The sequence below is a fragment of the Acanthochromis polyacanthus genome, chromosome 9 (genome assembly GCF_021347895.1).
Source record: "Acanthochromis polyacanthus isolate Apoly-LR-REF ecotype Palm Island chromosome 9, KAUST_Apoly_ChrSc, whole genome shotgun sequence".
NCBI classification, from domain to species: Eukaryota; Metazoa; Chordata; class Actinopteri; family Pomacentridae; genus Acanthochromis; species Acanthochromis polyacanthus.
The window spans coordinates 29,684,693-29,711,738 of record NC_067121.1 but is presented as its reverse complement, the minus strand read 5'-3'; the positions used below and the strand labels follow the sequence as shown (position 1 = coordinate 29,711,738).

Genomic DNA, 27,046 nt, shown 5'->3' with positions numbered 1-27,046 from the left:
GTCAGCAGATGTAAATGGGAATCACCTGTTCAAATAGTCAAGCACCCGCCCGGCCGCCTTTGATACAGCAATGCATGTCTCTCTGTGTGTGTGTGTTTGTGTGTGTTGGCAAAGGCAGTAGCAACAAGTCTGCTGGCTTTGTGACTTCAACAGTGGCGGCTCTTTTTGAACGTGGGCCCGGCTCTGTGCCCTCGGCAAGCTGCAACAGGAACAGCAGCTCATCTCTCCTGTCAACACAGCTTGTGTTTGCCAGGAATCTATTTAGCAGCGCTGTTTGGATGTGTGCACGTCTGTGTAGGCTGAATAAAAGAGAGTGATGCATTTTTTCTTTATTATAGGAAGGAGAGAAGCTAATGACACACAACATACACACACCTTCCTTTGCACAGCAATGACCTGACATGTACGTAGACACGAATGTCACGGGGCGGGGATCTCTTTGAAGATCTTCAGACAAGTACAGGTGGCTTTGAGAAATGTAAGAGCAATTAATATGTGAGGATTCAGGCCTGTTGGGAGGGAGGGTGCCGTTTCCAGTTTAGGAATGTGGGAAGTTGCTTACAGTAAAGGACTCTAAGCTCCACCAGTTAGGATGGACAGGACAGGGAAAGTTAATAACACTCCACCCAACTAAAACAGCATCCACCAGGACGCTATGAGCAGAGTATTTAGCCTGTTGCTTAACTGTTCCAGAAGAGCTGTGGAATGACAGCAATGAAGAATGCATTAACAGGGTGTGAATATTAACATCTCTGTCAGTGGCATGAGGTGGGTTTTACTGAGAATTCTCAAAGTCTTATCTGGGTAAATAAAGTTTAAAAAGAAAGACTATTAAATAGCTGCTAAATACGTTGCCATATCAGTTGGTGAGCACTCCAAAATCTGAGCTCAAATCTAGTGGAAATAGCCTCAAGGGAACAGGATGTGGCTCCCACTGCTGAGTGACCGCTAACCTCTGTGGGAGTGCGTATTAGTTTGGATAGGCATTTGAACACGGACAGAACAGGAAGCAGCAGAATGGTCCTACACCACTTACTCACCAGGACCTGACACACACATGCTCAAAGGTGAACAGAAGTGTGCAGCCTTGGCTGGTTGGGCTGTCGCTGGGCTGTGGTCTGAGAGGAAATGACTGTTTCCCCTCTCCTGCGACGGCTTTATGGCTAAATTGGTCTGGATTATTAGATTTAAGTGTGTGCACAAGGCTGCACGCTCCAATAAAGCACCTGTTAAAACAACCCTGAACTGGGAGAGTTAATTATTTACATTGCAAGGTGATGGACTGAGGAGAGGTCGACATCACTCAATCAGAAGAAGCCAGTTAGCCGAGTGCCACTGAACCACTGCAGAGGAGGAGAGAGCAATAAGATGATGCAACTGAAAGAAAGCTAGTTCAATCTCAAACAATGAAAAAGAAGCAGATGACAACATGGAAACATTTCCGTTTGTGTAATAGTTTGAGGAATGGCACAGTATCCTCATTGGTCTAAACAGACCTGCAGTTTACCGCGCGCTGCTAGTTTTTGTCTCTTAGTGGACATTTAAGTCACGTGCTTTGCATTTGTCATCACTCTTTCCCCTAGTCTGCTTTAATTGCAAATTGTCTCATGTCATCTTTTATGTCATTTAGTAGCCTTATGAGTGTAGCTGTAGTGGTGAATATTTATGCCATGGTGGGATTTTGCACGTTTATAGCTATTTTTCAGGCAGATAAGTAATCTTCATACTACATGTAATGAGTAAACTGTACTAAGTTGGTTAACAGATGCAGCGAAGACGCCATAAGCCCAGAGCAACACTTAATATGAGTAGCTCTTTGTAGTGCTTTTGAAATTAAACAATGTATTTAAGAGACATTTTTGCTATGTATTAATAATCAGCAATAATCAAGTGCTCAGACAGCAAAAAAACCCAAAAAGCAAATTTGTTATGTGTGGCAGTCACAATCCTGTAAAAAGCTTGTCCAATCACTGCATTTTGGCTGCAAGACATGACTGGATGGACTACTTGCTTATTTAACCATGAACCTGGCTACCTGCACACACTGTGTCTTTGCACTCATTGGCAAAACTCCGTGCTAGAGCTAGTGAGCAGAAAGCACATAAATAGCAGTCACATTTTAGAGTTCACATCCTGCAATGCTAAACCTGTGTATATTTGCATCTTTCAGTGATCTTTGAGGTTTCTATCCACCTCCAGCAAGCTTACGCATATCTGTGTATATGTTTGCCACCATTGTGCATTGTAGCTTAGCTGCTAGCAAAGGCCATTGGCTGTGTCCGAAATGGCATACTAACGTACTACTCATACTAAGTGTGACGTCAAAATAAGTATGTAGTGCGTTCACATTAGATAGTATGAAAAGATTGAGTACGCGAGAAATACCCGGATGTATACTATTTCCAGAAAATTTTTAAGTATGCGCGGTGACCACACTAGTCATACTCAACCGCCCCATAATGCTTTGCGAGCTACCCACCAAAATTGAAGCCTCCGCGGGATCTGTGGCCGGACCGGGGCGATTTTTATTTTATTTTATGTGGTTAAGTAGTCATCCTAATCACCCCACAGATTTGAGAAATAGGCGTTTTCTGACCAAAGCTTTAAATTTGTCAGACGCCTCACAACGTGCTACTGAATGCTAGCAGCTAGTTGCAGCAGCTCGCTTTGCATACAGAACAAGTAGCAGCTACCTCGAGTAGCCTGCAGCTACAACTGAAATGATTCACATAATCTGGCTAATAACTGCATGAGGAGTGCCGGCTTGAAATTGCCACATTAATTATGCGACTGTTTGTTAGCGTAAAATCGACCTGAAGCCGGCATTCAGCCGAGATATTTGATAGCCGTACTTCCGGTTTTTGTCGTCAGAGGTTTGAAATGCATTATGGGAAACGTAGTAGTATACTACAGTGTGAACGGTCGGCATTCTAATCATACTTATAGTACGTAGTATGCAGTATATACTCATTGAGTATGTAGTATGTAATACGTTAGTATGCCATTTCGGACACAGCCATTTTCATGCTATTCATATCAGGTTAGCATAATATATGTTAGTATTGGTTTTGAACAGTACGTTTTGCAATATGATGATGTAGCCTGTGTGCATTTTTAGACCAGAGGTATATTTGTTGTGTCGTGCTCCTCGACTCACCTCACCAATATAATTTAGTGTTCCTGCTGTATTTAGACAGTGTGTTTTGAAGAGTGGTTAGAGGGTGTCTGGAGTTACGGGGCAAGATTTTTTCATTTTCAAAACTTAGCTCATGCTTGCTGTTTCTATGATCTTGCATACTCTAGCTTTAAGACTCACTGAGGAGAAAAAAATAGGACACAAGCAAATATATTAACGATCACAATCCCGTTGCTTTCCACAAGTCTGACAAAACCTGACTAAATACAAAGTACTGTCACAGTGGAGTCTCCAACAGCAAGCTCACACTTAGCAGGTACTGACAGCGCATAGATTTAGAAGACGTGAGCCTGAGGGATGCTGAGGTTAAGAGTGAGTGCATTTGAAGTGGAATGGAAGCCAAATTTGTACATTTGCAACACACCTACTTAATATCTGACTGGCTAGCCGTTATCTGCTACAATAACATTCATTGCATTTGCTAGGAAGAGACTGTAAACATGGATTCCCCACACAAAGCGGTGAGCCAGGAAGCTGGGTTTTAAACCTGTGATTGTACATGTAGGTACTGAGCGAAAAGATACGAAATAAGCTACACTGATTACAATTACACAAATGAACATAGGATGTGAGTGTTGCTTAGAGTACAAATGTGTTATTATTGATTCTTCTGTAGCCAGAAACATCACAAAGTACCATTAAAGTACATGTTAAATATTTAAAAACACTCCAGCTTCTCTATGGCAGTGTTGTCAAATAAAGCTGAAGCTTTGTAAAGGCTATGAATATTTGTCTTGTGATTTCACAGCTGCAGGAAAATCACAGCAACACACACCATCAAAAAAGCACTTAAAGCTGAGGATTAGAGCAGGACAATGTCACAGGGTGAGTAAAGGACCTACTGTAAGCCAAGAGAGGTGAGGGATCAAACAGATGGAAAAAATGATGTGGACTGAGAGAAACAGAATGTTAAGAACGATGACAAAAAGAAAACCGCCACGGAAAAAAGGTGATGAACAAAACAACTACGAATGCAAGTAACTCAAAGCTTGTGCTGGTGAAATACTAAAATTAGAGTGGGCATAAACATGATGGCATGTATGCCTTTCCCATAGGAATAAACTGAAAATACGCCTCTGTTGTACTTTGCTCCACAAATGTAAAAATGCCCAAATAAGAAACAGCTTGGTTTAGAGGCTTGAGTTTATGATTTTCAGCGTGGTTTGGTTTCATTGTGGCTTAAAGCACCGGCCAATGAAACTTAACTCACCTTTAAACTAAAATGTTTCTCTGTGTTGAGTGAAGCAGATAGCTCAGTTTATGGGTCCAGGGGGACAGAGTGTAAAGTGTAGACGCACTGAACTGGACTGAAATATGAGGGCTGAGGGACAGACTAAATGCTTCACATATGCTGGGTTACTACAGGTGGCTCTAAATCCCTACAATGTAAATTAACACAAAGAAACTTTGTGAAGCCAGACCATCCTGCCACCAGATACAGAATATGTCTGTTCTCAAAGTTTCGTCCCACTTTTGAAATTCTCCACAAAAATCCCATAATAATATGGCTGGAATGACACAGATGTCCCTTTGATATCATACTATCATACCATTTAGCTCGATCTGGCTTCTTAAGTTGTGTAAACTGGTGAGCGAGGATGTAGTTGTGTTTGATGTTTATGGAGTGGACAACTCAAACAAGGTGGACTGGAATCCGGAAGGCCAACTTTAAGCAATTTAGAAACAAAAACGGCAGCCCTGAACTGCGAACAATCACAATTACGCTTGTCTGGAGGTCATTAGCACTGAGTACATGTTAGGCCTTTGAGTTTACAAGTTACAGTGTCTCACCACATAAGTGCTCCACTGAAGAGGAACCATTTCAGAAAGAATGTTTGGAAAGGAGAGAGGAAAGTGCACAGTAGGGTATGATCCAGAGAGGTGAAAAGCATTGGTTATTTTATTCCCTTTTGTTAGTCAGGAATCTGAAACATTCGCCAATTTGTCTTTTGCTTTTATTGACACATACCATGACCTCTGCCCCCCATTAGGGTCACGGTGGTTTCTCAGTTCCTGGCCTCTCTGAGGTTATCCGGTGTGTGAAACCCTCGTCTCCACACTCCCATGACGGCAAACGTAAAAACAGTGCCAACAGTGACAACACTGTGACCCCAGAGACTAGGATGTGGATCGTGGTCTCTGGGAAACAACAGGTGACATCTCTAAAGGTCACAAGGAAGATCACAAGGACCTACTGCTATCCGCCTCAAAAACAAACAAGTCTTTCTTGTGAACTTTTATGGCACATCAATGTTCTTATGAAACTTGCTTAAATGATTAATTACCCAAGATCCTCTGCATCAAAATGTACCGCTGAAGGAACTCTGTGTACAGGTCTGAGTGTTAATCACAGCAGGATCGGTAGGTGAGTCATTTTTGAAACACGACACTCATGGTAATCAGTGACATCCGGACACTGTGTTAGTCACTTGGTTCATGTTCAAAATCATGTTTACAAGTACGTAAATGTTTATGAATGCATGTATGCATGCTACTTGGGACTTCTTCACAGATGTTTGGGCTTAAAAAAAGAGGCATATAGCTTCCTAGAGAGCGTCCTCAGCGATAAAGTTACAATAAACTTTTCAAGATAAAATTACATAGCAATAAAGCGAAAAATCTGGTCATTAGACAAGAGGAAATGTTTCATAACAATATTCTAGTAGGACAAAGTTCATTGTCAGTGATGTGAGTTCGCTGGTTAATTTAGTAATTCCTTGCAGACTCAAGTACTGGCATTGCCCGTATTTTGATACTTCTGAGTAAGAACCCCTGGCTGTATTCCTATTAAAGGAGAAGTGCTCTCTTCCTGAAATTGTCTGCATCCATCATTTATCTCTCTGCCCTGTAGCCTGCAGGGAAAGCTCCTGTAAACAAACAAGAGAGATAGAACACCGACACTCCACCTTCAAACCTCGTGTTTACCACCAGCTGTATATCCTTCACTGGTTCTGTTTAAAAATATCCCCACATATACAAACAAGTGCGGCTGTGTGTGCATGAACCGCGAGCGTGCGCCGTGCATGAGGGAAAAATCGAAATTAGACACAGGAAAAAAGAAAACATCAACAATCGTGGAAATCATGTTTGAGCACATTTATAAACAGCATGTGATGCGGCAATCAACCAGACTGTTGCTTATGTGGGGTCAGACTTTCAAGCAGAGTGACAAAGTCGGGTCGTAATCACGGAGACCAGCACTAGTGAGGGATTATGAAAGCTGGAAGCCTTGTGATGTTGTGGTACTGTAATTGTATATGTAGCAAAGGACACATTTGGAGAGGGAAGAGTGTCTAAAAGCCTTAGATCTGATCAAGACAAAGGTCAAGCTCGCAAAGCTGAACTTCAATGTGTGTATGTGTTTGAGAAAGTGTACAAAACACTAAACAACAGATTGGGAAATCTCTTCGCTAATTTGTATTCGGTTCGGCTTTCCAAGACTACACTCGAGGCATTTCAAGAGCTACAATAGCCTCGGATAGTAAAGTACGCTGACCACTGGCTGGATGAGTCACTTTGTGACTACACAACTGTGTACTATCCACCAACCTTTTAGAAAAGAGATACGCTTGCTTCCATAACCGCAGAAAGCGAGTTAAAAGGTTTCGCATCCCTTCCAGCTGTAAGTGTGCAGGTTACACAAAGAAACTCTCTACTGGACTGACAGATGTAAAAGCTCCCAAAGGACAACTGTTCAGAGTTACATTATGCTTCCCTCCAGGATACACAAAATGGATGGAGCACAGGGAGGATTTCCTGCTGTCTATCCCATAAAGTCTAAGATATTACTCTCCGTACTAAATGTCTCAGTAATCGTTCCCTCCTATTGGTTTAAATACCAGTTGTTGGGTAATAAGTCGTAAGCTTAAGTGTAATACAACAAGGAATCAAGTCACTGTTTTTGGAAAAAATTCCCAAATTGACAGAAAACACGTACATGCATTCATAAATACCCCTTTATGTTTCAACTGCATTTGCCTTTGCTGGTTTTAAGCCAGGTACAATGTAGAGAGGATAAGTCCTTTAACAGGACTTCAGTTCCTTTCATGTTGATGCCAAGACTTCAAATCCATGAGCAAATAGACAATGTTGCCCTGGTAACACAGGTTTTTGTTTTTGGCATTACCTTTTTGAGAAGGTAATGATTTCTTCAGCCCCCATTGGTTTTTAATGGCATTTGAGTAGCTCTTTGTATGTTAAATTTACATTAAACTCATTTTAACGAATGAAAAAGCAAACTACTTGCTCGCAGCAGCTTTGTCTGTTCTCCCAAAGCAATAATGTTTAATAAGAAGAATTGTGAATTTTAATGACCTGCATGTCTACATACAGTAATGTGATCAAAAATTCACATAAATGCTACTGGGATTTCAGAAAATTACAACAAACTATCATTCATATCAGAGCAACATGTGCTACCTAATACACATCGCTTTCAAATGTTGGCACACAAACAGCTAACACCACAGAGGAACAATACCTGGCACTAATGAACAAGGCAGCTGACTTCATATCTGACCTACGGTGCTGGAAAAACAACCAGTTGAGCAACTGACCAGCAATTCTGTTCTTAGAGCGAACAATCTTACCAGCAAAGCTAAAACATTTTGGGGTTTCACTATGGAATGTAATTCCATTAAACACACTACTGTGTTTTTGTGTGGGATTTTACATTGTCTGTTTAAGTAAAGTGCTTATAGTCAAGTCTCACAAAGGAGCTTTAACGTCCATTTAAATGGTCACCGGGAAATAAAAATTCAGGGACAGAATCACCAGTCCTTTGCCCTAAAATAACATTAAAAAGTAACTGTTTAATGGTGAAAGGTCTACTACACAGTTTTACAATGGCGCCCTACAATGGCGTCGGTTCAAGTAAAAAATTGAAGTTTTCCAGTTTAGTTTAAACAAAATAGATAACTGACAATTGGAAGGGAGGCATGGCACATGTGTTAAACACTTCCAATAGCCGCAAGTCTATCAATTAAAGCATCTTCGGTTTTATACGTGTGTGTGTGTGTATATATATATATATATACACACACACACACACATATATATATATACATTCACACATAGTGAACAAAGTTCCAGTGACCCAAATTGGTCATTTAATGTGGAGTAAATTGTTCATGAAACTTGAAATCAAACTGAGACATAATGTTTATATTAGGGGTGTAATGGTACATGTATTCATCCTGAACTGTTCAGTATGGGACGTTTGGTTCAGAATTAAATTTCCTCAGTTTGGTTCAGGCAGTGAGCCAAAGAGTTACTGTCAGAAGTCCAATCATCTCCACATATTCATGCTCCCAGAACTACAATTTTAGAACGCAAGGTCAACCTAAAACAACCCAAACCTCAAATCCAAAACCACAGTTCACACCAAACCATGAATTTTGTTACTGTTGCATCTTAAATTCATAACAGTAAATCAAAGACGGCACATGCATATTGCCTACGTAGAGGTCAAACTCAGGTCTCTGCACATCTGTCAGTTCTCTTCGACCATATTATCATCAAGGCTTAAACCAAAAGACGTTCATGATTTTTTCTGCCTTGATTATTAACCAATGAGAAACATTCTTCCTTCCTCAGCAGATCAAAGAGAGCTGAGTCGGACGCCAGAGGCCAGATCAATTATCCCAACCAGCCATTTCCACTGTCCTCTCCCTCTGACACACCAGAGAAATCTGGGCCCTATCAAAGGCTGAAGGGGCCATCAGCCAGCCAAGCAAGCTATTTTCTTCCATTTTACTTTACTGTTACCTTCCACTGCTCATTTTCTTTTCCCCAGCCATTATCCCTTTACCCTATTTCACTTTGTCCTTTCCATCTATTTTTTTCCTCTTGTACTTTAATCCTAATTCACACCATTATTTAGCTTCAGCTTGCCATTGTGTGACCTTTCCATTCCCCATTATTACTGTATAGTCCCTTTCTCCTGATTTTTTATCCTCACTCATGACTATCTCTTGACAAATGTCACCTTGTAAAAACTCCAGCGGGCCCCACAGCTGCGTAGGAAAATACAGTGGATTTCTACAGTCCTGTGTTTTCCGATTAGACAGAAGCATCCTATATCCACATAAGTATTCTGTCTGTGTAGTATGGTGGAACAATAATAGTAAAAATAAATAAATAAATCCACAGCCCACAATGCAATTAGTTTGACAGATACTGCAATTACCATAAAATCCGGTTTTAGTGGGGACGGTTATTTTCTCTATTCTTTTTCACTGACACAGATGTGATTTTGGCAGCAGTCTGCACCAAAGAAGCCTGTTCCCTAATGTCTGGGAAATATGTGGGTTGTGGCATCTGTAACACAGCAATGCTTAATTTATAATGTCTTGCTGTTACACATTTTATCTCCATATAAGCAAGCAGCGCTGTTTTTATATGTTGAACTTGTTTGAGATACAGGCTGGCGAATAGGAATGAAATGTGCGTTTGTTTTTCTGATATTTGTTCTTTTGAGACTTTAAGGCCCAAACACGCTTTTTAGAAGTAATCATCAATGATGTAAATTGCCAAAGACATGCAGAGCAAATAGATTGAATGTAAAAAAAATAAAAAAATAAAGCTGGTATATTCCTTTAAATGAGAATACCTTTATGAGGAACTTCTATAAAGTGCTTCCTTTGTCCTGAAGCTGAGTGGACTCAAAATAATCTCAGTCAAAGAGATACAATAGACTGTTTAAAAAGAACAGAATGAAAATGATTAGGAGAGCTTTATCATGACAGTGGATATAAAGGACCCAACAGCCATTAAAATAGCTGTCCTCTTTAAGACTCGAAGAGATAAGAAAGACAAAGTTCTGCCATTTAGTCTGACCTTTGTGATTAAGAGGCTAAATCATAACTTGCCATTCAACAGTGGCAAATGTAAATGTTCCAGAGGACACCCTGAAGGTTTGTTACAAGGTAAAATAAAGAAAAAATTGCTTGCTAGTGTTCGTGATTGTTTCACCTCAACTGCCCGTTCACCATTAGGCTGTGAAAATCATCTGAAACAAATCATACAGCAGCGATTTGTTTTGTCCTCATAACCCCCTTACAAACATGGTTTACAGTTCCACAGAAAGGAATGTGCAGAATGTGATCAGAGGTTAGACTGCTACGATTAGCTTAAAAACAAAACAAAACACATAACTCAGATATTTAAACACATTTCGACACCCAAAGAAGTAAAAATTCTCTGCAGCATAATTCAGCTGGCGGCTGGTCAAACTCACACGTACTGTGATGGAAAAAAACGCTGAAATGAATGAGAAAAATGTAAGTGGGTCTGGAGCTAAATGCTGTTCTCACTTTGGATCAGTATATATTTAAGCATCCACTCTGAGTGCTTCAGATTCGCCCGCATATCTGAGCCATTATTTCTGCATGTTTTTCAAGTTCAGGATTTTAATTGCAATTCTGTAACAGTAATTCAAAAATATGCTTACCAGGTTCTCCTTGTAGACCATCTGTCTGAGCCACTTAAAATCGAGTGGTTTGAAAGCAGAAAAAACAAAAAGTGAGTCTTTTTCATAGTTTTCGGGCTTCTGGATAGCTCCCTCCGGATAGGTTATCCTAATGGTGGTTTTGGTCCCTACGTCTTTGCGGTAACCCTTTACAGGAGCTTCATTCAACCTGCCAGCACACAAAAGGCGATAATGAAGGAAAGAAGATAAGCATGTGGGATTTTGTATTATTCACCCACAGCTGTATTTTGTATATTTTGACATTTTTAAAATGAAAACAAGACAATATAACCTGGCAGCAAACAGAAATGTAAAACTTAGTCTTCTTCAAATGTTAATGCACATCTTCATGAACTTTACATAAGAAAAACAAAGAAACAGAAAAACTTCACATTAACTGTAGAATAAGTGTAGGCACCCTTGCAGTTCTCAGGGCTTCACTAACTGGCTGTTTATTAGGCCCACAAGTTTCATTACCTGCTGATAGTTAAAAACCATATTAAATTTGCAACCCTTGTGGTAATATCCCACAACTATCAGCTTCAGCTGAAAGAGTTCTGAAAATGGAGCAAACCAAATGAAGCAAACTAGTGACTGCAAAGCAGGGACAGGCAATAAAATAAAGTCAGATCAAATCCAGATTCCAATTTCCACCATCTGAAATCTCATCAAGAAATTCAGTCAAGTGGAAGAACTGTGAAACACAAAATCTAGAAGTTCAGAGAAAACTTGCAGATCAAACTGTTCTTTAGCAGAGCAAAAAGATCAAACTTAACCCCCCACATGACTGCAAACAAGTGATCGTGCACTGTTCCACTGTGCAGTGTTGGATTAAGGAGAATGAGTAATCAGAAAGAAACCTTAATTGCAACCTCATCACTAAAGTCAACATCTCAAGTCTGCAAAGCAACGTCTGAATAAACCAGTTATTTAAAAAACAAGTGGGTGAGGACCGATAAAGTTCAAACTGAGGTCTTTGGCCACTTTCTCCAAAAGTTTGTTTGGAGAACAAGAGAAGCAGCATTGGATGAAGTCTACTGTACACGTGGGGTGGAAACTATCTGCTTTGCGATTGTCTCAGTGACACATGAAACCGTGCAAGGAAATGTCAACAATATCTGGATACGAACGTTAGGCAGTTAGCAAAGCAAGTGACAATGAAAAGAAGCTGGCTTCTACAAGGCAACAGTGATCCAAATCATATCTCAAAATCTGACACTTCAGGAGACACAAGCTGAAGCTTTTGGAACAACGCTCTCCTGACTTGATGCGAAGATCTTAAATAAGTGTGTGAGAAAACCTAAAAACATCTCAGAACCTGAGGTGATCCACAGCAAGAGTAGGTGGAAATTCCTAAATATGGAAAAGAACGCTGTGATATCTGCTAAAGGGCATATTACTAAGTACTGACTAAATAGGGTGTCAAGACTTTTGCTTTATTTGTAAAATTCTCAGCACATGGAATAAAAAACAAGAGTGCATTGACATTTAAAGAAAGTCTCATATTTTTTTTGTCTGTGTGTGGCAGAGGTGTACTGGTTTCTTTTCATCAGGAAAAAAAAAAAATCAACTAAATATATATATGGTTAAGTGCCCGCAAAGATTTTACACAATTTTACAAGATTTGCACTTTAAGATTTCTTTAAATGAAGAAAAACTAAATATCAAAGAACATATAGATCCCATAATGTTCATGCTTTTCTTCAACTATGACATTGTGCATTTACGTTACAAACTGCTTGGACTTTCTCAATCACAGTGTTTTATTTTATTATGGCATCATCTTACCTCACTACAACATCGTAGTCATCTATACGGGAGCCCAGAGACTTGTTGGACAAGATTCCACCGTTGCCCACAATGATGCATCTTTTGCAGCTCAGACTGGAAAGCAGGACAGCCACAAGTTAGTGAAATCAAGTAACTGATACACAGAAGAAAGAAAGAGGACTTCATGATGACGTAAGTGTGAGCAGGTGTGGGTACCCGTCTAGCTCGTCTCCGAGTCCAAAATTTTTCGTGGCAGTTAGGATGCTGTCTATTATTCTCTCTGCAAGGGAAATCAAAGATAAGGAACCACAATGAGGAGGACAAAGACACATTAGGTTGCACAGAATAACAGTTTATAAATATTAAAAAATCTTACATGAGTGTATTAGCTGTAATATCAAGGTGATTTATAATGGGTATTTTGTTTCCTGGCAATTAATAGGACTACTAGAGTCAAATTCTCTACATCCAAAATTCTGTCAAATCACCTCAAGCATTCACTCCTCACGGAGCAGCACATCAGGTTAGCACACTAATGTTCGCCAATAACGAAAATGAAAGATTTGAAAAGCCCCTTAGAAGATGAACAGACTGCCAAGGATCTCAACATACCACTAGAGATACAACAATCTAGGTGGTCTTAAGAGAGGAGGAGAGAACACCTCTCTCCGTTTATTCAGTCACAGATAAGAAGTGACCAATCAACCGTCAGAAACAGCAGTGATCAGATTACGGAGGGAAAAAAGCTGTTGTGTTCTGGAGAGGAGTGAATCTGGGCGAAACAGACATACTGAGTTCGGGATGGTATGCCTGTGTGTATGTAGAAACTCTCCCATAAAAGCACTCAGAGAGGAATGCTGTTTTCAAACAAGCACATTCTCCTGGTTAAGTGGGCGATGGTGAGCTTGTCTCCCTGCGTGGCTTGCACCCCTCAGATCGCAGGGTAAGAAGCGGGAATGTTTAGCCATAGCATGCATTCCTGCCATGTTCTTCTGGGCATTCTGCGGGAGTGACTCTTCTTCTATCCATCAGATATTACATATATTTCTCCGACCTCCTGGCCATTTTTAGGCCTCTCAAATAATCTTTCATAACACCTCAAATGTGCAAATTCCATTGCATTCTCAAATGTTTTTGATCCATGCAATATTTTTAGTACTGTTGAAGCACCACGCAAGGAAAAGATGGATTTACATATTATGATACCACAAAAATATTTTCTTTATTTACTTTCTACATGACAGTGAATCTACTTGGCATTGTTAGAAAATGCCCTCTATTTTCATTGCCTTCCACTTCACTTAATATAACCACGATGCAGCACACTGTCCGCAAAGAGGAGCCAAGAAAAACAGCAAAAGTGAGAGTGAGAAGAGAGTTTAGACTGGGGCCTCAAAGCAGTTTGTAAGACATATTACAGTCCATTCACCCTGGCTAACGATCCTAATGATTAACCTGCTGAGGAGAGGCGAGCAGAGCCACAGCCCATTGTTTGGATGTGGTGTCGATGTCTGGCGTCAAGCATCACCCCCGAGCAGCATAAACACAAGGACCACACCTGGATACAAGCGGGTGAAAAGTAAAAAATCACAATGGGCAGCGCTCTCTTCCAGAGAGCGACATGGAAGCTAATTGTTGTAAGGATCCGGGGTAAACATTTCAGCAAAGTATGTCTCGTGGTGGAGCCAAAGACGAATGGCTAAACATTCAGACATTAATCCAGCATGGAACTCTTGAAACGACAAAAATTTTTACTGGCAACAAAGAGGACCGGCAGAAGCATCACATAACACATAAACACAGACACATTGTTGGAGAGAGTGTAGTCTAAACAATATAAAGAATCTTGTGATGACAGAAAGATATTTCTTATACCTGCTCTTAAAATGGCTTTTGACTCAACATGAGCTGCCATGGTGAAAAGACAAAAGTCAATAAATAATTGCAGTTCAAATGATATTTGAACAATCTTTAAAACAATCAAACTGCTGAGGGCTGACTATTGTGGACTCTAAATCTGAAGTGTGTGCAAGTATTTGGCGCCAGTTCACTTTGTCTTTCTGGCTGAATCATGTTTCCTCATAACTATGTGTAAAGTTACATAACGGTCTGTGTGCCTTCATTTGGTAGGCATGCTGGGAATGAAAACAGCCGTGATATCATTCATGTATTTGTGAAACTTTTGAATTAGCCGGTGAGGATACAATGTCAGGAATTTGTTGCGACGGTCGCAAACTATGAGGACAATCAAGGTTGAATACACAAGTGCCTCTATAAAAAGCTTTGTGAACTTGATGAAACCAAGATCTTTACAACAGGCCAGTAATAGTTATGACGTTAAATCTAAAGTTAGCCATAGAGTTCCTTTCAAATTGCTTCTTTCATCCGGACAGATTCCCCAAATATACAAATATAGCACACAAGACACTGCATTTTAAACTGACTATTCATGCATTGGCACTGCAAATTCACACACTTCCTAAACAGATCAGTTTATCAACTGAAGCTCCAGCAGGTAGTAACACTATTTTAGACAACTCTCAGCCGAATATAAAAACAGGAGGAGGCTACTGAAACACTAGCAATTTAAGCATTAAAACAGGTTCCTACTAGCCTAGACGCGATAGACAACCCACGGCAACAAATTTAATTCTCTGCCAGGGTGGGTCTAGTTACCCTCCATAAGGCTCGAGGTTGGAGGCTCCTAAAACTGGCCGGACCAATCACCATGAAGTGTAGAGTCAGAAGGCGGGCGTAACTAAGTGACGACAGAGGCGCGACGATTCTGACAGAAACAACCGGAAACAACTAGCCTAGCCACGTTAGACAACCCACGGCAACGAATTTAATTCTCTGCCAGGGTCGACAACAAAAACGACAACAGTCGTTGAGCTCCATTAGCACCAACTCTGAATAATCTTTCTGTTAACATGTCTATAATACACTTGAGCTTCACCCATTGACTATATAAATAAGGCTTCACCGAACTACCGCATCCTTTGATTTCCGGCGCTCTCGGAGTCTATTCATTGCGCTGATTGGTTGTATACCTACCCAATTGCTGCAGAGTGATTTGATAGACAACCTTATAGGCCGCCTCCCTCCCTGTCGAGCGTGTCTAGACCCTTGCGTCTTCAGAGCATGGGTCTAGCGCGGCTAGGCTAGGTTCCTACCAAAAACGGGAAAAATGCTGACTTTGAGTTTCTGAAATGCATTATTTAGACACTTCATTTACGGTGAAAACTAGATTTACCAATGCAAAACATAACCACTCATACATTTTGTCCGATCAGTAGTTGACTGGTGTCCTGCAATGCTTTGAGTGTAGTTTTTCTCTGAGACAGTATAAGTGTAGCTTTGCTGTTCTCAAGCTGATCTGTGCCAAAGACACTTCTTGACAAAATAAAAGTAAAAATAAAACTCGCCCCCAGCACCACTCCATGTTCTCAATTTGGAATCCTTTGTGGCGCTCTATTCAAGATCCACACGTATCATCTCTCCACATGAGTACCACTAAAAGGGAAACCCCACTGCCATCATAGTCCGTGGAGAAAACAGAAACCAGGTGTAACACTCACACCGGGAGTGCTCTTTTGATAGTGGCTGCGACTGTGTGTGTGTGTGTGTTCGAATGACAGTTGAGAACTTGCCAGGGCACAAAGGTAACATTCACTGTGCCTTCTGCTTCAAAGTATCGGAAAATATGTGACAGAGCATGTCAATGAAGTCAGATTAATGTTATCTCTCCAGTTCCCATGGTGCTGTGTACTGGTTCGATATCTGAAGTGCTGGAGTCAGTCAAGGTCAGGGAACAAATACAAGTACTGTTTGTGGAGACACTAGTGTTAGAGTGTTGGGAGACATCAAGTTCCCTGGTCCCAAAATAGAATTCATCCAGCAAACAGATAAATATCTATTACAGCTACAGAAGCCCAGCCTGTGAAAAAGATGACAAAGTGTTCATAATCTAATGTGCGAGGTATAATAAGAGTATCACAATATTATGATTTGTTGACTGAGAAGGCAGAAAAAATACCCTTTTAATAGCTATCTACTATGTTTAAAACTCTACCTATCAAGGATTTTCAGTGAACAGCTGTAGCTTACTGTACTTCACTGGCTTCATATTCCAAATACTGACTGACTGCTTTAAATAAAATGTTAATATGTTATCACTCAAAGTTATACTGGAATTGATTAGGGCGATCAGATGTAAATCTTGGTAGGGCTGCATGATAAATTACATCAGCACCTGCATTGCTATATGTGCATGTATATTAGTCACATTGCGGGAGATGAAATTTGAAGTAATGCAAATTAACACATCATGTTGGATTTTTGTTTAATCTAAGAAGAAAAGTCACACTGATCTTCTTTTCCATGACTAACTGCAAGAGAAGTCTGTCTGAAAGAACATAACTGACTTATATTTAGAGGGTCCTGGATGCAGGCTCCGTATGTGTGAAGTGAAATGTGCAGGGAAAAGGAAAGAAAGTGTTAGAAAAAAAACAGGAAGGATGATCTGGCTGCAAAGACAAACCCAACATCAGTTGTACAGAAATATTTCTGCAACAGAAAGGATGATGTTGATCAAAAACAGGTACACTGTCAGCAGCGTCTTGCAATTGTTGCAACATGACTTACTCATTTGACCTTTTAAATCAGAACTACAAAGCTCTGTAGGATGAGCAAAAAGTCAGATCTGAATGCCATCTAAGGCAAACAAACTGTTCTGGTCATCTCTGACAGTGTTACATCATATGAGAAATGCTCCAATTGGCAGAAAGAAACTAATGATGCAATAACTTTTCACCTTGTAGGAGACATGATACTGATTCATACAGTTACCAAAGAGGGTTTTAAAAACATGAACTGGTCGCTTGACAAGCAGTCAGGCATAACAAGGCTGAAGTTGAAAAAGAGCTGTCACAAATGTAATAATATGCAGCTGCAATGGACTTGCAGTCCAGCCGACAATGGAGCCCTACGTAAGCCTTACAGTCCACTTTATTTATGAGGACTTCCAACTATAAAGTCACTGCCAACAAATAGCATTCTTTGATAATCATGTGAGTGAGAACGAGATAAGGGTGTGCTGCTGGGAATGCTTGGTCTCAATGAGACGCATTAAGTCTGTATAACAACAGACAATGCGGTGAACATGAATCCTGTGGTCCTAAACAAGTGGACCAGGCTGCAGTGCATTGACCACAGACTGCATCTACTACAGTCAGCAATTTATATTCATACTATATTTCTAAAGCAGTTTTCTTTATATTCAATGTATATATTGCAGAAAAAAAACATCCTAATGTCAGTTTTTTCTAAATATCCTGCAGCTGTAGATTGAAGCCTTTCCAAAAAACAGCCAAGCTTTCCTTCAAAGCTATTTTGGAAATAACATTAGTTTGCTAAAGTTGATCTGTTATGCTGCTGCAGATATCTGTCCTTTCAACTATTGACAATTCGCTAAAAATTAGAATCTACAGGTTTTCCACGGCTCTCTGCTAATCCAATAAAAGACTGAGGAGAAATAAAGTTTGACAAGAGATTTGTGAGTGCCTGAGCTTAAACAATCAGATCAAAAATAAAACCAAACACTAGAAGCTACCAAGAAGTCAAACAACAACCAAGCACAGATAGAGTGAGCCAGACATCAGGAGAGTTCTTGCATTAAAAAGGCTACTGTTTAAATAGTCGCTTTTGACATTTTTAATTGTTCAATAACAAACCACACCTGGAAATGTGAAAACAATCAATGCTTGCATTATTATTTGATGACTGTATAACTGGAAACAACTAAGGCTGTCCACAAGAACATGATGATAGATCTCATACTGTCATAAGCCAGGAAGAGGCAGAGCAACAAACCTAAGGAAAAACACCTTTTCCAAAAACAAGCTGTGCAATAATGACAAAAGAATAATCTATAAAAATCCTAAAAATATTTTTCCACACACCTGAATTGCTGCTCACACCTCTGATTTTCTCAAAAAGTCAAACACAATTCAGTCTGATTATCAAGCTTGTTGACAGCTTGTTGATTGATCTTACGAGCTTCATCAATGATGTCATAAGTACATACAGCATGAGGAGCCAACTGATAAGTAAAGAATGCTGGCAGGCAGTCTTTACTTGTTAATTCAGCACCTCTATTGACTAAGGTGTAATGCTGGGAAACCACAAGACCGAAAATCATCAGATCAATATTGAAAACACGATAACCTTGGTGGATTATATTTAACTTACAGGCACTGCAAACACATAACCCTATATCAAGTAGTTGCTATCAAGCTCCAAGATAACATCTAAACTCAAAAGAGACAGCAGCAAAAGAACACATGCTCAGCTTTAAATGGTTCCTTCAACCGTTTTAAACATGAAACTGTAATAACATCTGCATGTCTTCTGTGGCTCTGGAGGAAGCTTTTCCAAGTCTGACAAGAGGACCCTGAGATATGTACTTGAACTAACATATTCAACAGAAAACTACACCGCAAACTTGGCATGAAATTGGAAAGAAGTAGGCATTTAGGAGGCAGTTGAGTCCAATAAAAGATCAAGTTGCATTACAGTAAACCGAGAAAGAGCCTGAACCACAGAAGGAACTAAAAGTCGGGATATCTCACCCTCTCCGATATTGACTGTTGTTTTTCTCAGTCTCTTGTGGTTACACCAACATTACTCACCACATAATATCCTCATAGATCAAATCAAAAAGGAGTAGTTCTTGTTGAATTTTCTTTTTTTACTGAAGGCACAGAACACAGCAGTGGAGCCCCTGTGATGAATGTCTTACCTTGCGTTTTGAAACCAAATGGAGGTAAGTAATTGCTGACTTTTGCTAGACGTTTGAAGTTCCGATCGAGAAACATGGGCGCTGGTTTCATGAACCTGGAAAGGAGAAAGAGAAGAAGGAAAAGGAACAAAGAAGAAAGCTTTCATTAGATGACAAACAACAAAAAAGCATCATGTTGCAATAATGACTTTTCTCAGTAGATCTACTCCAGTAACCAACTCTTGTGATTAGGAATGATTTATTCTGATAGAGGATTTTTGGAGTTCATGGTGATATGGATTTTTTAAAGGTTTTTTTTTGGTCTTATTTGATAGATGCAGTTGAGAGGCAGACAGGAAAGTAGGGAGAAGAATGAGGGGAAGACATGCAGTACCAATACATGTGACAGGGTAACATCAGCTAACCAATGTATCGGTCAGGCTGTTGTTTTGTTGTGCATTTCCTTACTGCATTTTTTCTCCTCTCTGTAGAAAGTCCTGTGGTTTCTCATAATCTCTGCTACACAGTAGCGCTAATATGCTGGGAAAAGTTTATGTTACAAAGAGGTGACAGCAAACTTTGACTGTTCCACTGCCATTCAAGTAATAACATCTCCACCTCCTGTGCACTGTCAAAGTTTCCCAAAACACGAAAAGGCTGCACACACACCTCAGCAATGCAGCCAAAAACTAAGCAGGTAACAGAAACCAAGAGGCGCAGAGAAGCACAGAAGGCGGCTGCGGTGCATAACCCATCAACATAACCTCTCCACCCACCCCTAAATCACAGCAGACACACAGTGTTGATAAACCTGCTCAGACGACACACATACCAGAATGCTGTTTGTCTCAAATGATCTGGAGCACAACTGCTTCTACAAACTGAATTCATGGATTGAATTGTTCTCACAGTTTAGAGAAAATACACCATGAGACATCAAACTAGAAAATTCACTGAGGTTTGCATACAGGAAAGAACATAGATTTTAAACTTCTCCGGTGGAAAGCCAGCCACAATCAAAAACAAACTGAATGTGACATTCAAAAACATGCCTGTGACCAATGTTTTACTGCCCCATGAACTGCTACTTCCAGCATCGCCTCTTCCTTATCCTGTGTGTCTATATAAGTCTGTGTGTGTGTCCTCTTTTAATTAATAACAGCTCCGAAATCAAAAGAAGCCATTTCCCCTTAGTCACGCCTGTGACCCGAGTGCTGGGCTATGTGCCACTTGAGGATGGATGTGTGTTTTTATGACCTGCTGTCAAGCTCAAGGGATGCGAGAGGAGAGAAGAAGACAGACGTTCTAGTTATTTCTATTTTAATGTTTACATGCATGAAGCTCTATGGATATACTTCTACAAGACACTGTGAGCATTCTCATGTCAGACTTAAATGATAGTCGGGACACGCCCTACAGAAAGACAATGCTAGACGGCCTGAGGAGGTATGTGAAGCTGCTGCACATTATTTTGTTTATGTTCAAAAGCATACAGAAATATAAAACAGAGACTGCTGCACGGTCTTCTTTACCAGAATCGGACCACCGGAAACACAACTGTTACACCCTGCTGAGGGTCTTATGGTTAAGCACACGCACACACAGTTGTTCTTCTCAGCAACCATAAATACTGACTACGACAGACAACAGACCACACTAAGTATCAAAGGATTTTAAACTGTGAAATCAAGAGAGGACATTGGAATCTTGGATAGCTTGTTAATATAACACCGCCAGAAATAAGTGGATCTCAGAGACACAATGACCAAACATGGCTGACATTATTGGAAGACCTTCCGGTTAGCTTCGACCTCTTCCAAGCACCGTAATTGGTCTTTGAGACCCTCATTATCCTCCAGCTTTAAAGCATGAGAGCAGAGAGAGACTGAGAAGAGGCAGTTATGTATGGCTTTCTCTCCTGCTCACATCACCTGACTGGGGCACACACCCTCAGAGACTTCTGTCCTGCCAAAACAAATGGAGATTCATTAAACCTAAGACTTCTGAGGCCATAAGGGGCTATAAATAACACAGGACCATTACGAGTCACTGAGGCCTGACCAACAGTCAGTCACTGACATCCTGACAAAGCAGAGAGACAGGGGGCTGCTTGTTGTTAAATAAAAAGTGAGGGCTCCCAAAACAGCCAACAGGCAGGGATGCATTGTGCTCATTTCCTCTGCTGAGTCCATCTCTCACAGGCAATATTTTCATAACCGTGCACCTTCAAGTTCACTGCCAACACTTGATTTAGGGCTCTAATACAAACAGTTTTGGGTAAAGCAGAGGAGAGGGGAGGTGTGTAAAATAAATTGGATTCTGTAAGGCAAGGGGCTTCAGAGAAGACAAACATGGAGAAGGCAGGAGATGATTAGAAGGAGAGTTAAAGGACCTCACTGCGAGAGGTTAAGTAGGTTTTACTCTAACAGCTAAACTGTGGGCCACACCTATTTGGACAAAATGTCAAAGAATATTGAAAGTTTTTTGTTGGATAAGAATTCAAAGCAGGCAGAAATACAAAAAGCTAACAAAGAAGATGTTAAGTGGTTGACTTTCTTTCACACAGGGCACAATAAATCACAACCCAACACATTGTGTACATTCACCTATACATATACACTCATGTACAAACAGGAATATACACACAAACTTAGACTAAGTGTAGCATTAATTGTGCTTATTGACCTGTGTGTGACTGGGCTGAAGGTAGTAGTAATCAGTGGGCTCCCAGGGGCGCCCTGTGTTGTACAGAACTTTGATCCGACACGTGCAGCTGATTAGAGGAAGTCATTACAAGGGAGGACATTGTTAACACATAGCCTCTCATATAGGTTGAAGGCAGCTCCTCAAAAGTGCTTTGTCTATCTTGTTAAGCAGCACTGCAATTTACAGCTGACAGTGCAGCTGAGGGTGTAGTTTAGAGAAGCTCGCGTGTCGAAATACACACAATCAAGTCATTCAGCGTATACGGAATACAGTCTTATGCCATATGCTTTCAATGGATCCAGTTAAATACTTAAAGATTCTGACAAAAATGGGACAAAAATATACATAGCAAAGGTGCATCAGTCAGGAAGAGGAATCCAGGTTGATGGAAGCATTGTGCAAAAACCTGAAAAAAAGAAAGTTTTGTAGTGACATCCCATGTTCTGCTGGCTGAGGTGCACGCTGGACGACTGTGGCATTCACAGCTTGATTAGTAGCCTGGGGATCTTCTACACTGGGGATCGTCCTCACACTGCCCTAATTTCCTTTCTCTATACACTGTTAAATGTCAAATAAAAGCAAAATGCCAGAAAAATAAGTGAAAAAGTTATAATACTCTCATAAACAAAATTTGTAATATGTCAGACTTGTTGGATAGACACTTGATTTTCTTCTTCATCTGAGGCTTTGTAATTTGTGTAACTGTGCACCTTCGGGCGACAGATAAATTGGGTGCAATACTTTTTGCTAGGAAATGGGCTTCGTGATTTTGTCCCACAACTAGGCCAAGTTCTCACTGAAGTGCCACTGGCTATTGTTCAGCAATGCGGAAATTGCCCTCGCTTAGCTTCAAGAATGCTAATGGGACAATGTTCTATAGATCGAGCTGAGATTGGCAGCGAATAGAGGCCCAGAGAAAAATCAAAAGAACCAATGACATCAAGAGGGCCATGGAGGACTGTGTGGGTTGGGTACCAGAAAGCTCATGATGAGTCAGGACAGGAAGTTGGTTGGTGTCGTTCATAGAGAAAGCCTCTAAGGCTGTAAGATATGACAGGGGAAAGATGGGAGACCTTGTACTTCTTGTACTTGACAAAGGTTCTTTTGTGTAACGAGAGGATCACAAGGACAAAGTCGAGTTTTTGTGGTGGGGAGGAAGATGATTGAAACATGATTGAAGCTGGGGAAGATTGGATAGGAATGTGGGGACTTCTCTGTTTCTGACTGAAAACCCTGAAGGCCTGGCTGGCTTGATGAGTGACATCATACATCTTGGTATGTTCGAGTAACAGCTTTTCTCCTACTGACACCCAAATAACATGAATCGTTTGTGAAGTTCCTGACTGTGTATGTGAAGTTCTTAAAGCAAGTTTAAAGGGAGTTGGCCTGGATGTTGCTATATAAAGTTATGTGTAAAAGACAGTGCAGTCCTTCTCACTTAGGATAGATGGTCATCATCTTGGCTGCTGCATATCCTGGCTTGCACACGCCTTCGCTGAGGTTGCCATACTTGTATGCCAACTCCGGTGGGCTGTACATTAAAGGAACAGAGGGAGACATCAATCAGGCACATCATGATAACTGATAATCAATCACACTGACAAATTTAAAGCCTCAAAAAACGAGCTTGTCAAACAATGTGCCAGAGAGATAGGGCTGTGGATTGCTTAGGAAGTCGGAGAACTCAGCAACAACTCAGTGTATCACCTGTGTGTGGCAAGACAAAGCAGAGAGGCCTTGTTTAAATAATCACATAGGCAGGGCTAAAACTAGAACCTCCCGATTACTACCATGATCATTAATAATCTGATGAATGCCACGATTCTAGTTCAAATAAACAGGGAGATGGGAGAGGGGCCCGGGTCTTTGCACTATGTGAGGTCCAAAATCAAAGTTGGCAGGATATAAGACTGGGGCTTGCTTGCACATAACGTGAAGTACTTCTATGCTAATATACTATATTTCAGTCATGTTAAAATGGCTTGGCCTTAGTTGGCCTCCAGCTGGTAAGTAATTTGATGGGAATTAAAATCTAAGGCCATTTTTCCATCAGTCAGACTAACAGCAGAAATAAATGACCTAAGTCACAAAACTAATTACAAGCTTCAAGACGAATTGCAATGTTGTATGCTTCCACTCTAATTGTGTAACTAACGGCACTGTCGATATAAAGTAAAGAGCTGTACTACACAAACCAAATGCATGTGAAATCCACCTTAAACTGTGTGCTGACATAGTGCTTACAGTGTGTGCAAAGCGTAGACAGACATGCACTGTGAGGGCCGGGTGGTGATGGCAGCATATGATTATTGCCTGCATGGTAATGTGGGGGCAGAGAGAGGACCTCACCGTGGCAGTTTAGAGCGAAAGTGTCAAACCAATTCAGGAAACTACACACACACATCAACATAGACGCTGACACAATGACAGCCGCGTAATTATCTACTGGAGCATGTTCTCACCATGACAAACCACAGCCACTCTGGAACAAACGGAAAACATTAACTACATCTCATTTCACGCTAATGTCGAAAATTATTACTCAGACCACCTATTGCATCTGTGCATTTGTCACCGTGTGTGTTTGCTACGCTGCGTGTTTATTTAAAAACATCAAGTTAGATTAATTGGCCTAACGTTTACATTTTCAGGTTTCATTGGTCAACCACAACCTGTATGAGTAAGTATTTCGTGAAAACAGATGTAAAACAACTTCTGAATTAATGGAGTCAAACAGGCATTCAGCTGTTCTAAATGCAACAAGTCAGAAATATCCCACGCAGTACACGACCGAGAACTGCCAAACACGTTAAATTTAAAAAGTGCCTACTAGAAGGAGATGTACTCACAGTTTTGTGTCCAGCTGCAGCAAAAAGCCCTGCTTATCATACACTGGAAAAAAACACAGAAATGGAGATGATACATTACCACTCAATAAAGCAGATGGATAACAATTTAATTTTGCATCTTTGGTGGCAGCTTTTTATAGTGATCCAGTCTATGCCATCAACTATCAGCTCAGTAGCTGTACTTGTAAACAACCTGTGCAACTCGTACAGGGAAAACAATGTGGCAAATGTAAAAAAGTAAAAGCATTAGGATTAAGGAATTATGATAAACAAGCAGGATTAGGGAGAAGCCAGCCAAAACAATCTGTCGAATTTAAAATAAAAGTTAGAAAAGAAGTTAGAGATCACCTATGGACAACCAAATGGACAGTCAATAGGTGCCAGGTGAAGCATTGAGGTAAAAGACAGAGAAGCACAGAAAATCAGGAGGAAAATATTTAGGATGAAATGAGAACTTTATTTTGAAATGTCACTTGAGTTTCTATTGCAGTCTTACATTTTACATTAATGCTTATAGGGTCACAAATCACTATCAACATTAATTTATGACTATAAAATGCCTTATCTGCATTAGCATGACAGAAAACTAGGTTTAACATGAGCATTAGCTGAAAGTAGGAATAGTGCAGCATTACGGCTGTAGTTGCGGCTCTTGTCTTCACAGAGAAGCTGAAGAATAAAGATAAAGAAAAGGACAATGGAAATGTGTGACAACTGATTAGGGTGGGATCCGAGCACTGCCCTGGAGGATGGGAACTTTGCCACAGCAGCCAAGATGAGTGAGTGTGTGTGTGCAGGATGTTTATTGAGAAGCATAAGACAGCAAGAAGTTGAAGCAGCGTAGGAAAAATTAATACTGCGGGTTCATAACGGCAAGAAAAATATTGGTCTTACAGAAATTTGACAGTATTATGCACAAAATATCTGCAGACAGCAATGCCATTTGTTACTGAGCCAAGACAACAGAGGGCAGTGTTGTACTTCACTGCAGCTTCATGTGGAGGATGATGACTGAGCAGATGTTTAGTTCTTCACTGGTTGTCATGAGTGTTTTATTACTGTACCTTGAATTCACCCGTTAGGAACAGATGCAACCAACAAAGCTCGCTAACTTCTTTTTTATTGCAAAAACTGCTAGTTCCCCAGCTCAAATAGAGCTGCTTGAAATATCCCAAAGCTTTAAAAGGTTCAGTCATATATTTTTAAATGGGGCTGGACCAACAAGAATGGGTAAGGTTCAGCTAGTGAGACTGCAGATGTACCTGAGCCTACTATACGTCCCACGGTGATGTCAGTTTCCAACTCTGAAAAACAAGAGGGTCAGTTAGCACCGTTTGATGTCAGTCTTTTATGGCAGCATTGGACATGGGAAAAAAAAAATGTCAACTGTAAATGTCAGACATCACAGAGTAAGAGGAGGGTAAGGATAGGTTAGTCGCTTTAATCACAGTAGGTGGAATTATCCTTCTGAATCTCAACCTTTATTCAAAAACGAAAAGCCCAATGAGGTAGAAAATTAACTGCAAGAAGCCCCTATTATGTTTATGCGATTATTATGGCATTGAGAGGTACCCATGAAGACAGAGTGAATGATTGAGCACAAACATTTTTGGTAAGAATAATAATTATGGCACGTGAATGACAGTCAATATGGCACTGAATATGGAAGGCTATCGATGCTCAGTTAGCAGATTTAATTCCATGGGAGGGAAAAAACAAATAAAGAAATAAATAAATCACTCAGCAGCCCAGTTTAGCACCCGCTTCTTAAAAGTCACCCAGCATATATGGGCGGAGTCCCAGTGCCTCTACCTGTAATTCGTTTCACTTCAGCACCTCTAGTCACGACTACAGTTGTCGCCTCTGCATCCCTCTCTGTAAACAAAAGGGGGTTAACACGCTGAAATAAGATCATCATCAGTGTAGAGCCAAGGCACTATAAACTACACAACTGTTAACCTGGACCACAGCACTCAAAAAACAAATTATATCAGCTTCAGCAAGACACAGACAGCGGCTGCTCACAAAAACAGATGCACAGGCAGAGACGGAGACAAATAAAATAGAAATCAAAAATAAAAGTTCAGTCTTGATCCAGTGCATGTCTACAAACACAGGAGTAGCATACAGAGAATATAGCAACAATGCAGCGTGAACTAAAGACCCTCAAAGAATGACTATTTTTATACAAGTCTTATTATAGACTCAGAAAAGACTGACATTTCTTGCTTATTTATTTTAGAAATCAGTGCTAACAAGTCTGATAGATCTGCACTAAA

The 27,046-nt window shown here is 40.5% G+C and overlaps 1 protein-coding gene across 5 annotated transcripts in view; it reads right to left on the bottom strand.

Annotated features, from left to right (window-relative positions):
• st3gal3b (ST3 beta-galactoside alpha-2,3-sialyltransferase 3b) overlaps positions 1-27,046 on the bottom strand; it is a 52,646-nt gene that overhangs the window by 10,876 nt on the left and 14,724 nt on the right. For 3 of the 5 annotated variants that reach the window (XM_022200684.2, XM_022200683.2, XM_022200685.2), the window contains exons 3-10: positions 26,580-26,642; positions 26,030-26,071; positions 24,768-24,810; positions 23,357-23,449; positions 19,234-19,328; positions 12,651-12,714; positions 12,453-12,548; positions 10,647-10,833 (exon numbers count right to left, since the gene is read on the bottom strand). In XM_022200684.2, coding sequence (XP_022056376.1) covers positions 10,647-10,833; positions 12,453-12,548; positions 12,651-12,714; positions 19,234-19,328; positions 23,357-23,449; positions 24,768-24,810; positions 26,030-26,071; positions 26,580-26,642 — 683 coding nt within the window. The remainder of the gene's footprint in view (positions 1-10,646; positions 10,834-12,452; positions 12,549-12,650; positions 12,715-19,233; positions 19,329-23,356; positions 23,450-24,767; positions 24,811-26,029; positions 26,072-26,579; positions 26,643-27,046) is intronic. The other 2 variants (XM_022200686.2, XM_022200687.2) reach the window with 2 other exon arrangements.